The 16,010-nt window shown below is 35.0% G+C and overlaps 1 protein-coding gene across 1 annotated transcript; it reads right to left on the bottom strand.

Annotated features, from left to right (window-relative positions):
* Positions 1-119: 119 nt before the first annotated feature.
* On the bottom strand, positions 120-15,599 carry LOC137400645 (anaphase-promoting complex subunit 1-like). Its single transcript, XM_068086975.1, has 13 exons — positions 15,432-15,599; positions 14,767-14,922; positions 14,563-14,629; positions 14,109-14,283; positions 12,142-12,352; positions 11,187-11,341; positions 8,281-8,394; positions 7,777-7,986; positions 6,256-6,348; positions 5,841-6,000; positions 1,947-2,126; positions 1,548-1,676; positions 120-615 (listed from the first exon to the last, which is right to left on the bottom strand). The coding sequence occupies exons 1-13, from the start codon at positions 15,597-15,599 to the stop codon at positions 445-447; spliced, it is 1,989 nt and encodes a 662-aa protein (XP_067943076.1). The 3' UTR covers positions 120-444.
* Positions 15,600-16,010: the final 411 nt, after the last annotated feature.

The following is a 16,010-nucleotide window of genomic DNA, read 5'->3' as shown; positions in this document are numbered from 1 at the left end:
GTATAAATAATATATATAGCTTATTTTTAATGATGACATTCTAAATAGCTTTATATAAACAATCGGTTTAGTGCTATGTAATTACCTAGAGATATCTTTAAAGGAGTTATTGTAGGCTTCTAGCATGTGGACTGAATTAAATGAGTTAGTGTGTACTTATGAAAGCATTTTAACAACATGACAATTTTAATATACATGTACATAGCAGACTTCAGAACGAAATAACTTGGTATGTAAAAATTTGACTGCGTCATAGTCTTCTGAAGTGAACTGGCAGTAGGTAAACACACTACCAATGTTTTTATATAGCATTTGCAAGATGTGATAACTCTCCAATTAGTCACAAATATGTGATAGTCTGTGTCAATTATGCCTCAGCAATGAAGATGATTAGAGACGCAACCCTAATGCGTCGCAACCCTGCTTCTAACATGTTAGAGGGCATCAGGTGCTTCTCCCACCTGGCGATTGGTTGCGGAGATACCAGTGAGGCATTACACGTAGGACGACAGCAGATGGCAGGTGGAGAGAGAAGGCCTTCAGACACAAGGCTACTGCTGGATTCGTACATAGAGGAGGCAACTCTGTAGAACACATCTGACCATTCGCTAAGTTCTGCAATGAATAATGTGTGTGCACAACAGTGATAAAGCTGAAACTTAACTCATTGTTAAAAGGCAAGTATTGAACATACTATGAAATTTGTATGCAGTTTACAACTAGTGGTATACCTAACCTATGATCCAGAAGAAAACTTCCTACAATTTATTTACCCTTGAAAAGTTTAGAGTAACCCTATTTATTTAATTCTCTTCCAGCCATAGAGTAAAGTCAGAGTTGAATATAAAGTCAAGAGAAAACCTACCATTCTTCCACTGTCTATGGTCCAGTCAAAAATGGTTTCATTTGTGTGCATAGCAAATCAACTATAGTTACTACATGTTTACAAGTCAAATTGTAGCAATGTGATCTCTGAACCGTCTACAAACTGAATTTTCCTTCATGAAAAGCAAATAGTGCACTTACACCATGGCTGAAAAACCAACCAGACACAGTTCAAACACAATTGAATTTTTATTGGAGATGTTCTGCCAAAATTGTAGGTTGAGAACAAAATTGATAACGGTGTCAAAAGACCAATAAGGAGTACATCATGGCAGAAGTATTTGCTCAGGATACTAATATATGATATATAAACTTTGTGAGTGTCTCTGAGCCTCAATATGTAAACAGCTGAAGCTGAATAATAGACATGACTATTTGCATGAGTCTTATTTTTTACTTTATTTCTAATAAAAGCTCCAATTTAATAAAGGAAAACAAGGAATGGAAGGTTACAAGGAAAACAAATTCTTTAATAGTGATCAGCAGTGTAAAATTATTATGGAAGATAGATGCATGTTTTTCTTTAATCACACGCTGTTGGAGGAGGGCTGTAGCAGTTTTCAAATGTTTGAACATAGTTCTTCACAAAAAATAACGGTAAAAAAAATCCTTGGTTAAGACCGCGTACACAATGACCTCAACTGTAAGAGATATACACTCACCAGCACAAGATGATGTTTAGTTGCAGAATGCAGACCTTCCACAACTTTGTCTGGTAAGTCATGAGCGGCTTTGACTAACATATTGGTTGAGTCATTGAGCTCTAACTGTACTGGAGACCAATTGGGCTCCTGCAAAAGAGACGTACAAAAGAAATTCATCCAAAATTGGTGTACATAAAACTTTGTTATAAAAAAGAATACATGACAGTTGTAACTATTATTAACACACATAAAAAGCTTGCCAAAAAATTTTGCTGTAACACAAAATGTTCAGCTACGCCAAAGCTAAACAAGACTTGCTAAACACTCTTAAGCCCTAACAAAGTCACTGTTAAAAATTCTAAATACTGCAATTCAATCAACACCTATTGCCAGTCTTCATTTTCCACGGAAACCCACCTCAGGCGAGGTGGTGAGCATCATGTGAGGAACATTTGGTGTTGTTGCTTTAGAGCTCGCTTTAGCACTGCCAGGCCGGCTGGAAGCAAGGATAGAACTACGACTAGGGCGTATAGGAGTAGCTGCTAGGCTAGGCGCTGGTCCACCCAGAGAGAGTCGTGGTATATACAGCAGAGACACCTACAGACAAATATTGCTCCAAACAATGACATATCCAACTGCTACAGAGGCCTTGGTAGACGAACAATTGCGCAATTCCTGATTAAAGAATAGAGAAAGCATAATATTATTATGATTTATTAGTTATCTTGAGGTGTTGACTGATGTTCTAAAAAAAGAATCAAGGAGATTGACCCCCTAGAAGCTGAGATATAGACAGCCAAACACAGGTCTACCTTATAAAGAATCAGAGGAAAACCCTTCGAAAATCCCGAAAACTATGACGTATAAAATCGACTTAATGGTCATGTGCCGGAGTTGCGCACCCTTACCGCCGTTACTTATAATGATTGTTTTGGCTACGAGATGTGAAACGCTTCTCGCGATAGTAAATAATTTACATACTAGCTCTGGTTTCTCAGGAAAATCATCCAAACATTGTGTGGTAAAGGCATTTGCCCACATCCCCTCGTCATGATTTTTTAAAGCAGAAGAGCAGATTTTGACTATTGTGCTTCAAATTTTAACTCGATCTCCACGGATATGCTCCGAAGATCATCTGTTCAACGAACGGCGCGTGTATAGTCTATATGCGATATCCGCGATTGCAGTTTTTTTTAGAATACGAAATAGGAATGGGACTTTTTGTTCCTTCATCATTTTTCTACTGTGTATCTACTGCAGCATTCAGTTGATTTTCATGATTATCGTCACTATTAACAGACTGGAAGTTCACTACAGCCATAATCTTAAAAAAACTAACTTGACCGTGCTGCTCTTGCTATAAGAAAAGAAAACGATAAATTTTGCTTTGATTTTTCTATTGATCTATTATCTTATCTATGATTATTTTTTATGATTTATATAATATTCATAATGCATATTATACAAAATAATAATATAACTGCGTATAGAATAAATGATGTAACTAATATAATTTGTAGAAAATTCCAAATGATAACCGAGATTGATTTAATTGATTCTATTTATTAGCTATAGTTAAAAAATCTGAACAACGCTAAAGATGAGTCTGAATAGGGAAGCTAAGTAGGAGAACAACAAAACTGAGCTGAACTAGCAAGATAGCGAAATGTTGCGAAATAATAGATGCGTGTAATTATTTTATGCTAAAACTAATCTACACGTTAGAGGGACTGGTTCGGAATTCTAGGAGCGATGATTGTTAGGCCCAATTTGATTGTTCTATACTTCCAGGGATTAAACCAATTAAAACGCCGTGATTGTTATAGGAGAGCGCATTAGTTGGCTTAATTGACCAATGACACACAAGTCGATTTCATACGTCATATATTGATGATTACCAAAACACTTTTGTTTTTTGGTAGGCCTGTGTTTGGCTGGCTATATCTCAGCTTCTGGTTGGTCAATCTCCTTGATTCTTTTTTTAGAACATCAGTCAACACCTCAAGATGAATAATAAAGCATAATAATATTATGCTTTCTCTATTCTTTAAGCAAAAGTAGATTTTAATGAAGATGATCCTTTGTAGGGAGACTTGAACAGTAACAGAAATAGAATTTTGACATTTAGAATAACATTTAGATAACATTTCAGATAACACTTAAAATTTTAGAGCATGCCGAGTGTAGCGGATTTAGCGGAGTGTAGCGGACAAGATTGCTCTTGTCACATAAAGCACATCAATTACATAATTTCTTTTTCATATATTTCAATATAGCAGAGTCTTGGCTTTCGAGTGAGCCATTGTTTGACATGGTGAGACAGACATTGGTTGGTGTTTATAGGATTTCCCCAGAGCTCTACCGCAGGAATGTTCAACGGTATAGACTCAAAAATTGTGACGTCACAATTTTCATATGCGTTGTTGTGAGCTCATACCGCTTATTTTATTGCTTACCGCTTATACTTATCAACTACGATAATGACGCTAGTGGCAGGCAAAGGTAGGACAACTCCCGAGAACCAATGAAGATGACAAAGGAATCAGTGTCATTAGCTCTCCATGTACAGATTATTTCTATGATAAATAACTCAGATTCCAAGCACCATACTATGTTTTCCCGATGATATTATGCACTAGCTCTCTCTTTTTATTGTGATGTTGAGGGTCACAGACTGAGACTAATTAATTTCAAGCATTGCGTGATCTCGCGAAAGTGCGATTGACATATAGACCGCAGGTCACAATTTAATCGATGTGATTTCATTACCTTTATCAATGACAGTATACTTATTGAAGCATAATTAATTAACCCAGAACATGTGTTTGTATTGGTCGGGAAGGGGGGGGTTAGCACGATTCCCGGGCATTGTTGAAATTATCTAGAATCCTAGTTTATTATTAGCGCTCTCTGGGTTTAACAGCACCGATTGTCACAGAAAAGCGCAGCCTTAATGGCAGCGAAAGGGATCGACTACCTAAGGCTAAATAATAATTGTGACATCACAGTGTGGGAACCACAACCAAGTGTTTTTTATTGCAAGACATACTTTTGACACCCTGTTTTTCATGGTTCTATTATTCTTTCTGTATTGAATATAGGCTGATTCTAAAGCCAAGACTCTGGTGTATTGAACTATATAATAAAAAATTATGTAATTTATGTGCTTTAATGAGAAAGTTGGCTGATGATGAGAAAGGGCGAATGATCTTAAAGTCTTAAAATGATCATAAAATAAAAAAAGATCTAAAAATGAAGGTCACTTACTAAGATAGGTTTGGCCTGTTACCACATGTCACTTATACCTGTTACCACATGTCACTTATACCTGTTACCACATGTCACTTATACCTGTTACCACATGTTTGACTGTGAGAAAATCGGTTACTGTGAGAGTGTAAACCAATAAGTGTTTTCCACAATAAACTAGATACATAACCATTAAGAGAATGCGAGGTCTGGTGCATAATGGGCAATAAATAGCAATGACACGAGTTTCCCATAAATATCTGTTTGCAGCTTTTACTTAGGCTTAGTTTTAAGAACAAACTTGAGTAACTATAATGACTATACTATATGAAAACTAGATCCAAGTAAAGGTGAGCATATGCTACTGAGCTTGGGTTCAAAACTTATGGTATTATTATCGAAAGGCCATAAGACAAAACCAGAAGACCATGAAGTCAAACACCTTAAGTTAGTTTCAGGTAATTTGCATAGAAACCTATTTTGCTGTTTGAATCCACCAGGAAGACAACTTAGCAAAAGTGAGAGAAGCAGCTCCCTTCTATGAAACTAGAGTATAATTCATCCCAGCATAGAAATAACAACTATAGCCAACTACAGAAAAAAGATAACATACAATAGATAAAGCAAAGATTCATTTGTATTTGAAGTTCAGATAAATTATTTTGATAGCAACCTTATTGCCTCTTTATAGGAAAAGGCTGCTGGGAGCAAAAGACCATTCTGGTCACAACTTATTTGTGACACTTTATTTTTACTAGTCTTTTGCAAAGTGGAAGCTTAATGAGACGACTTAGCGCAGTTTTTTTAGTAGAGAGAGGACAACTCAGCAGAGCATTGAATGAAATAAAGACTGATCCGGTTGGAAAGAAGACAATTCAAGAGTAACAAGAGGTAACAACTAGCCACAGTAGAGAAAGAAGATATCTGAGCTGCGCGGCAAGAGGCATCTTAGATGCGACGTTTATTGAGACATCTCATCGAAGTGTTTGAGCAGAAAGAGAAGACAACTCAGTTGAAGGATGCGAGGACACAACCAACTTTAGTGAAGAGACAACAACTGACCTGAGTGGGACCAGAGTAGAGAAGGACATTGGAATGCATGTCCAGGACAGCCATCATGTTGAGGGAGGAAATGTCACAAGCATCCTGCGCTGAGATGTTCACAGCATTCCCAAATATAACAGATTCCGTTGCAGAGATGTTAGTGCTAATCTTGATACACCTGGCAGCCATAAGTGTGTCATATCAATGATAAAAGTTAACAGAGTTAAAAAAGAACATGTATTCACCTGCAGTACATAGACACAAAGATAGGAGCACATAGTCTAGAATGTTATCCAGACATAAATACCAACACCTAAGGCAACAGTTTCGCATACAGTAGCTTATGTATCACTGCTGTCTGTTCCAGTAATATTTAGTTGCACCTGACAACTAAAGTGAGAAAATCTACTAAAATGACACAAAAAAGAGCTACCTGAGACAAACTGAGGAAGGAATGAGCATGCAAAGATAGCTCTGGCCACACTGATCTGTTGTAGCAAATATCTTGGATGCTTTTCCATTGCTGCTGAAAAGAAACAACAGTATACATGGGAAGCGTATGTATGCACTTGTGAAGGTCATCTATTTCTAGTGTTCAACACTTATGGAACTGTACAGTGGCATAACAAAATAATAACTAAGAAAAAGCCTTGCAAAAAGAAAATCTGTCTAAAACTATTTTAGTAGTAAAATGTTTGCAACAAAACATATCTAATACTCTTCAATCACAAACGCAACACAAGCTGCTACAAACTCTTAGTCTTTGTACACAAAAAGGTGTTCCGATTTCTGTATTCTATAGACTACGAAGCTATTCACAAAAAAACTTAGTGTTTTTCCAAATGGCATTACCTATAGATGGTAGCCACATCAGAAAACTTGCGCGACTCTAATAATTTGAAACCACCTCAGAGAAATTTATTTACCTTAATGTTTTGAGAAGAAGTACTGCTTTGTATAATTGCTGCTTATACGGTTTATGCGGAATAGCAGATTGTTGGATGACATACGCCATAGGAGCTGATCAAGAAGCTGATTTAAAAGTTAGAAGGCACAAATATAAACTAGACAGCTCTTATGAGACCTCAATGCTTTATGTTTATCCATATCATCAAATCAATCGTAAGCTGCTTAGTTGTAGAACTATGCTTTGAATTACATGTACGAACAAAACAAGATGAGTTTCTTCATGTGTACTTCATGCAAGTTCAATCATAATTATCGCTCTACTAGTTTCTGTGTTTCATTATCAGCATAAAAACAAACAGAGTTCAGTTGCTCCTTGATCATTACCATTTTTCGCCATGGCTATTTGATCTCTTGCGCCACTAATGTTAAGTTCAACAGATAAACATATCTTATAAAACGCATAGGTACAGAGTAGCTGTAGAGCTAGATGAGTGTATGTGTATAAGACCCAAGAGTGTAAGACCTCGAGTAGATCTACAAGACAACATCTTCTATAACTGAAATTGGAAAGAATGTGCTGTATTGACAGCCACAATGTTAGAACTTAGGCTTTTCATTGATCCAATCAGTTTCAATTTCCTGTTTCGTTTTAAGTACACTAAACTGTTGCTTCTAACATAGATGAGCAAAATTTTACACAGTATTTGTGGTATTATTACTTCTCCAGTCATAAAAATTCTTTTAAAAAGCCTGTCATATTTTTGGTAAATTTTGATAATGGAGATTTTATCTATGAATTTTAATATGAGCAGCTTATATACACACTTTCGCAAATGAAAAAGGTACTGACAGTGATCTTGAACTCTAGCCAATATAATTACTAAAAGTGATATATTTGTGTTTGGAAGGTTCATAGCTTGATAAGACTATATATGGGCCTGATAACATGGCCAACTCGAAAGTGATAAATGAAATCTTGTCTAGAGAAAGTTTATATCGTAATGCCAGAAAGAAAACTAGAGGGAATTTACGTGTGGATGCATACCTGAATGAGAAGTCAGTCCAAACATGATGGAGGCAGATGTCAGGTCGTATTGGCTCGAGCATGTCGGAAGGCATGTTGAGATCCTGTGCGAGCAGTTGATGATTGCCGGTTGAGGTGAAGGACGAGTGGGCAACTGAAGCTGAGAGGGACGGTGAAGCCAGAGTCTGCCTGTGAAGTGCTGAGAGGTGCGACAGTGAAGGTGAGTTTATACTACAAAACCCAAAACAGCAACAAATAAGGACATGAATTATGTGCTGAAACTTGAAAACAACAAAAACACAGCAAAATTATTCTTTATTCTCCAATTAGCTTTCTATCAAGCGTATGATTCTGATCCGATAATTGGAGTTGTGTTACGCTTGTCTTATCTCCCTGCTATACTTTTCACAAGGTCTTTACCACATTCTAATAGTTAACACACAGTATAAAACAGTAAATAAGCCTAAAAACAAAGTTGAAGAATGAGCCGCTGTATTAAGACAAGAACTAAGCGGAACCACCAACCTAAGAGTGGGGTTAAGTCTGCTGTGGAAGGGACTGTTAGTGCGGTTATGCCCCCTAAGTGAGGGTGTACCAAGAGTTGCCCCAACTCGTGGAGACATCGATGCAGCTGCTGGACTGTAACACAACAATAAGGTTGATATAACTATGTATAGAAAAAAGTTTAGTTCAAAACTTCACAATAAAGTAGGCGGCAGAAATAAGCTCGACAAGCGGTGGTTAAAATAAGTTGCTCTACACTGCACCTAGTTGTTCTACAGTCTGATGAACTATGTTACTTATAAAATATGAACATGAAAATCTTTTGAGTTATTAACACAATTTATGAGTGATTGTAGCTATGATCCAGTGCAAATTCTACATGGAGACCTTAAGAGCCACTCAATAATGACAAATGACAATGGGTAAAAAATTGTTAACCGCTAACCCAAAAAACTTGACAGTGGTAAACTAGATATATATGCACAAAATTATTGCGGGAAAGACAACATTGTTGTAATTGAGAGTAATGTACCTATGGAATAATCTCTTGAAGATTAGTGTACACGCACGCTAATAGTTGTGGTGGTTTGTTGAGTGACTGATTTTCTAAAACTTTGAGTATGCTTAGTGAACAGCAAAGTTACAGGAACAAAACCATTACAAAATTCTATCTGTTAGCTCTTCAAAGTATCAAAATCGGTTTTTGTTGCCTTTCTAGCAAGTTTTTTTAGGTATTATACAAACTACAATGACATATGCAACAACCTAATTTAAAAATAGGTATTACATAAACTTTTGAATGAATTTGGTAGACAGTTAGAGCAATGTGTAGCCAGGACCACATGAAAGAATTGTCACAAAAAAGGCTAAGAAAAGACAATGGAAATTTATATGGAGATTAAATGACAAGAGGGAAGTGTTTCCTATAATTAATAGGGCTTTCTGTCATATTCCCTTTGAAGTATGAAGAAGATGTGTTAGAATTTCATTATTGTAACATATTCAATATAAATATGATAGCCATCACACCGAAACATATTGCTGTTTCATGAATTCGCAGGATTTGCATACATGTGTAGAATAGAATGAAATACAAAATAATATATTTAAAGTTTATGTTGGGTGTTTTTCACCACTGAAAAGAAATCAATCCAAAACTAACTTTTGGTACAATCTTTCATGCAAAAACTAGCATAAACATAGTTTTTCGTTTGTTATTGCTATTACAGAGCTAGCAATTCTAGGGTTTATTGAAGCTGTTTAGAAAAAGAATGATGGATATATGGTATATAAATTAAAATGCTGTGATACAGGATTTATTTGTGAAAATGACTGAACTAAAAGAACAAGTCACCCATGGATGCAGAAAACTCCTTGTAATAGGATTTCAGACTAATTGAGCTGTACCCACTCAGTCAGTAAGAGCAACCAAAGAAGCAAATTGGGTCTTGATATACGGCAAAAAGCTAGGCTTCTGTTTTATTGGTGTTGTTTCATTGCATTTTTCAGTAGAAAAATACCAAGCTTTTAACAATAGTATATAAGATTTTTCGGGTTTACTTGTTAGTTTGGAGTAGCTAACATCATCAGATTAATATAAACAATGTGACTGTTTTATAGAGTTGTTAAATGTGCTGCCATCTGAAGTTGTTGAATGTGTGGCAACGTGACAGTGAAGAAAGTAAAAACCCTTTTGATAGACCAAATTTATTTTGTTTTGTTTTAAAGAAAACCTTAACTCTAGATTAAATTGAGGTATGAAATGCACTTCCAATGTGAAATTCACCAAAATAAATTCTCTTAGAATTGCACAATTGACAGACATTGCCCTCAAAGATGCCCTCCTTTTGTCAGTTTTTGATTAAAGATGATACTTGATTGCTAGCACTAATGATCACCAATAACTACGACATTATTATGCCAGCTCACAATAATATCATCAACATTTAGTACATCAATTTTTTAAGAAAGATATTAACAATTGTCAACCATGCGATATTGTGTTTGTCATGGCATTAGAGCTCTTATTCGTCAAACAAAGATCTAGATTCAGCAAGAGTCTCAGCTAGTTGTATGGTCATGGGCTATCTGAAGGTGAGCAAATTCTAGCATGAACCCCAGCGCTCAGGCCAGTTAGACTAGATAGTTGCTGATTCACAAGCAACTACCTTGAAAAGTTCCCTTCTATGAGAAGCTAACTGGTTAGATGATTTATCAAGTATATAACATGACAGCTCAACGACAGCAGCGCTTACTAGGTCCTATTTGTCAAACTACTGTGACTGCTTTTAACCAATTGCAATAAAATGCATAACAGAGACAGTGAAAATTTTTGACAAGGGTATTCTTTAAACAAAAACATCTGCTAAGTCTTTTTCAAGAATATTTTCCATCAGTATCCTGATGGGCATCTTTGCATACAAATGATAACTTATCACAGTTTGTTTTGTGAATTTTACCTCCTCATGTCATTAAAGCGGTCTATTACTGTAATAGTCAACCAATCTTCTATTGTGTGCTAACTTTTAATTGATCATAGACAAGTACAAAAAGAAACAATTTCAGAAACTTTCAGCAGACTTAAAATGCTTATTTGTGAAACAAAATCTCACAATTTCATTTTTTATGTATAAACTAAAATGCAGCACAATCTAATTCTTATTTATATAATAACTTTAAATGGAATTTCTCATAAATAGTAAATTGTTCTATTAGCATCGGGTCTGCAGTCACATTCAAAGAGTGATCAGAAACTACAGTTAAAGACATAATTTCAGTGCTGTCCTACAACTAGTTCAGGATCTGCACAGGCTTACAGATTTTATTCAAAAAACAGGACGCTAGTGTGATTACTCTTATTATAATTTCCAGTAGCATCATATCTGAAATCGGAAATGATAGTCAAGCATCATTACAGAACAGACTACCTGAGGACAGAGGAAAGAGTGAGAAAACCAGTGAAAGCGGGACCTCCTGGAGTTGGGGCCATACCAGTCTGACTAGAACCTGCAGCAAGATGTCTGGGATGCCAGCTAGATTCAGGTGCTCGTGTCATGTTTAATTCAGTGTATGTCTTCTCTTCCTGCATAAACCAAGTGTTAAAAAGTGAAGAAATAAAAGTGAGATAATTCATAAAACTCAACTGCAGCTGTAGGCAGACTTAGAATAATGTAGATGCTGAATTTAATCCAGTGAGTAAATTTTGAAAAAGGTTCATAAAGCAAACATATCATGCTATCATGCAAATGATTCATTTGAATTCCAACTAGCTAAGAAGTAAGATAAACAACAGACTTTTCTTACGTCTTTTCCTAGTTTCACATAATAGTTTTGGCTTCTCAAGCAAATAGATATGACAAAAGTAGCAATTTGATAATAAGAAAAGATAATGCAGGTGACGAAGATGATTTAGGTAACAAATGCATAAGCTACATTTCAATTTTTCCTTTTACAATCATATATTTTTACAAAATAATAATTTTCCGTAATATTGAAGTTTGGATTTGAAGAGCAGAAAATCAGAAAGACAATGATTGAATTGGTTAATCATAATTGCATTCATTAACTGTAAAGTGCTCATTAACGTGCCCAAGAAGAGCAATAATAATAGTTCAAAGTTCTTGACAGACCCGCTAATAATAAGTGAAAAGATGATAAATGAGCAGATACACCAAAATATAAACGCTTTTATGACGCAAATCTGATAACTCAAAACTAATTACCTTCTTGAAAAATCAACTATAGATCAAGAAAAATTGAAGACTTCGCATAAAAGAACTAACTAAATAAGGAAAAGGTCAAACTTTCATATAAAAAGTAATTATGGATGAATGATATGCTGGCAGCAGATAGAGCAGGGTAGTCTTCAGCATTACAACATACCTCTGGCATTGTTCGTCTTATCATGTACATTGAGTGGTACTTGCTCTCAGCATCATAGATGACTGCGAGATAGGGAGAAGAGTCATTGGAGATGAAGACAATATGCTGGTTAGACATTGAGACATATGAAAGCTCATTTCCACACCGACAGATGACAGGAGAAAGGTCAGCAAGTGGGTGCAGCATGGAAAACCAGATAGGCAGGGCAGAACTGTAAGAGAGAACAGTTTTTTTCAATCGACAAATCAATTCTTGAAATCACAAAAATAATTACATGTTCTTAAAACATCTAGGCGCTATTAATTCAAACCAATATTTAATAATTTTCTCATGATTTCTTGAAGAGTGAGTTTACTTCTGACTTCCTAAGAACTCTAGGTTAACAAGCACTAGGATGTTAAACTCAGTCAGAATAGGTAGTATATAACCACTTGTGTGCATCGGAAGACATCATTTTCGAGCAGATACAACAAACAAATGATTTCACATCATGTCCTGTAAAAACAATTGGATCTTAAAAAAGAATCATCATCAGACTCTTACCTCGATCGTAGCAAAACAACCACAAAATAACGGCCAAAAAACCTGAAGCGAGAAAGCGTTTTTTTTGGCAAAAAAACATAGAAACACTCCAGAATTGGCTTACGTTAGAGCACGCTTACAAAATGTCAACTCTAAACCGATTTGACCCATCTGTTACAGCATTTTATCTTCAGCTAGAGGTTGTCTAAACCTAATAAAAAGTTTAGAGTGACAATAATATACTGTCATGGAACTTATTAGTTAATTGGATTTCTGTTATAACATACAAGTATTATTATTTTCAACCACCAGTTTTAATAGCTGCTTGTTGAAAAGCGGTACAACAATTTATTAGGCTTCTACTATAAGATATTTCAAAAGAATTCACAGAATTACTGAGCAATACAAATACTTCTAAAGAATTACTGTGAAACCTCCATTTGAACATCATGCAATCTATGTGTCAACCCTTCCCCTATACTGGCATTTTATTAGAGGTAGCGTTCAAATAGAGGTTTTACGGCAATTGCTAAATATTTGGGTTATCAATAGTAAGCAATTATATTTTTTTGGAATTTACTTGATATATATATACATATATACACATATATATACACATATATATTATATATATATATATATATATATTCACACACACACATATATATATATATACACACATATATATATATACATAAAGTGGATGCTGCACAGTTCTGGATGCTACACAGTGGATGCTACATATATATATATATATATATATATATATATATATATACTAATATATCTAGTGGAAATCTTCTGACTAAAAAGTGCTCAATGCCATAAAGGCAGTGCATATAGAATAATTTAAAAGATAAAAATTTTGACTATTATATTTACACTACTAATAGTTTCGTGTTAAAAACACTCATCAGGTGACATTCATTGTCACCTGATGAAAATACTTGATAAAAATGAATGTCACCTGATGAGTGTTTTTAACACGAAACTATTAGTAGTGTAAATATAATAGTCAAAATTTTTATCTTCTTTTAAATTATTCTATATATATATATATGTATATATATATATATATATGTATATATATATATGTATGTATATATACCTAATTATATATGTATATATATATACATATATATATACATGTAAAATACTTGTCTGCCCAAGCATTATAAAAAGGCAAAAGGGGTTTTCTCCCAACTGTTAAGTTGGGATAAAAATAAGTTAACAATGAAGTGGACAATAACTGTGAGGTTATACACCAGGTAACTCACAGGTAATGCAATATTGTTAAAACTCATTGCTGAACGACTTAGCACTTATAACATAAATTGTCCTTTCTAGACTTTATTGCAGATCCAGTGCAAATCACAAGACTATACCTAAGAGATAAATCTGCCAAACTTGCCTATTCATGTCTCGAGCAATATGTTAGGCTGTACCTGGTATTAGTCACAGTGCTGGTTTTTTCCAAAGCCCTTTGAAAAAGAATTCCCTTCTCGAGAGGCCAAGCCCGTACTACGTGGAAGGGCAAGGTCACATAGTGCTCCTGACCCTCATCTGTCACTACAGTTACACAATTGCACTCGACCACACAAAATCCTGTCTGTACTTCGCCTACAAAAATTTACAGAGGAAATTTTTAAACAAGTTTCTAACTTTCACAGAAAAATATTTAACCTTTATATTATTATTCACTTTCCCAAAAACAGACTCATCAATATATGAAATAGTTTGACACCTACCTAAAGTAATTAGCCAAATAATCCTGGTTAGTTTCTATCATCATTGGAAAAAGCTCACACAAATAACAAGGTTAGACATACCAAGTAAAGTTATTTGTAACAATACTTGATAAAAGTACTGATCCTAGAGTCACCATTACTTTAAACTCACCAGCTGCAACTTGACCCGTTTCTGAGTCCACTTCATTGGAGGGAAGTAAAAAACTGCACCAGAACACCTGATGGAGAATGGAAGAAAAATTACTCAATATATTTTCTATTCAGAGCCAACAATAAAAAATTAAAAAGATAACACGACGATAACTAGATCATTTCCTTTGCATGGTTAAACTGTGAATAAGATATAGAACTTGACCTGTTGTATGGTAGACTGTACAGTGTATGATTTGATTATCTTTGAACTACCATTGTTTATGCCAGAAGTACTACTTAGTATCACGGTTTTATCACGAGCATACAATTCTTCAATACCACCAGCTGAAACTACTCTCTGGCTCCAGCTCTCATTGATCTAAAACAAATGATTATCGATGCAGCTATCAGCCAGCTAGACTGAGTCAATCTCTTCATAATCTTGGTACAGTAACTCTTTTTTAAATTTGGATTTTCGAAAATAATAACTATAACCATACATTTACTGCACCACCCATTAACGAGAAAGAGATAAGTACACCAAAAACTGCTGTGTTCTATATAATGTGTTGCAGAAAATGAAATGCTAAATTTATTTAGGAGAAACAAATGAAACGCCTGAATAGTTTGAAGATTTACCAGGTAATGAGCCACAAATGCTGATGAATATGTGTGAGCAAGAGGTATATAATTCTAATTTTTACTCATGAGAGTCGGAAATAAAGATGTTTGCCCATGAATGAGAGTTATATATACTGATGCTAATCTGCTAGTGTCTTATATACTGATGCCTAACTGTCAGTGAGTCATATATACTGATGCATATCTGTGGGTATATCTTATGTACTGATGTTACCTGGCGTGAGAGTCATGTAGCCCGATGCTCACCTGGGCATGAGAGTCGTATATGCTGATATTTCCAAGACCTTCACTCAGTGATTTGGTTCCATTTTCTTGAGTTTTGTTAGCAGGATGCACATCATAAACATGGCGTCCATATGGTATATGATCCTTACAGGAGATACCCAATGTTATCATTTCAGATTCTTCCACCATCGAATGACATCACAAATCTCTATTGAGCAAAGCACATATTTTTGTATTGAAAAAAGATTGAGTCAAACTTTTGGTACATTGTATGATTTAGTGACATAGAAACTGCAGATACAAAAACCAAAACTGCCATAGTCGTATGAGACATGGCAAGTGAAACACTGCATAACCTTGGCATAATTTCATTTACACTTAAGAGTAAGTATCTTTGCCAATACCCAATGTTTCTTGAACTGTTCCAGAGTTGGCAATTACTTTTTATGTGCATTGGGTCTACATAATATTTGCATCAAAATTTCTTAAAAAACAGAAGTAATAAAATACTTGTATTTTAATTAAACTTACAAATTTTCCTGTTAGTCTACCTCAATGATCCAAGAAATATAACCTAGGCCTATTCACTGCAAAGCCAGG

This window comes from Watersipora subatra, chromosome 7 (genome assembly GCF_963576615.1).
Source record: "Watersipora subatra chromosome 7, tzWatSuba1.1, whole genome shotgun sequence".
NCBI classification, from domain to species: Eukaryota; Metazoa; Bryozoa; class Gymnolaemata; order Cheilostomatida; family Watersiporidae; genus Watersipora; species Watersipora subatra.
This window is presented reverse-complemented; position numbering and strand designations above follow the sequence as displayed.

Coding starts and splice junctions, on each gene's coding strand:
- LOC137400645 (XM_068086975.1), bottom strand. CDS start 15,599: ATGGTGGAAGAATCTGAAATGATAACATTGGGTATCTCCTGTAAGGAT. Junction 14,630..14,766: donor TACAGTCTACCATACAACAG/GTCAAGTTCTAT, acceptor ATTCTCCATCAG/GTGTTCTGGTGCAGTTTTTT. Junction 8,395..11,186: donor ACTCTTTCCTCTGTCCTCAG/GTAGTCTGTTCT, acceptor GTTGTGTTACAG/TCCAGCAGCTGCATCGATGT.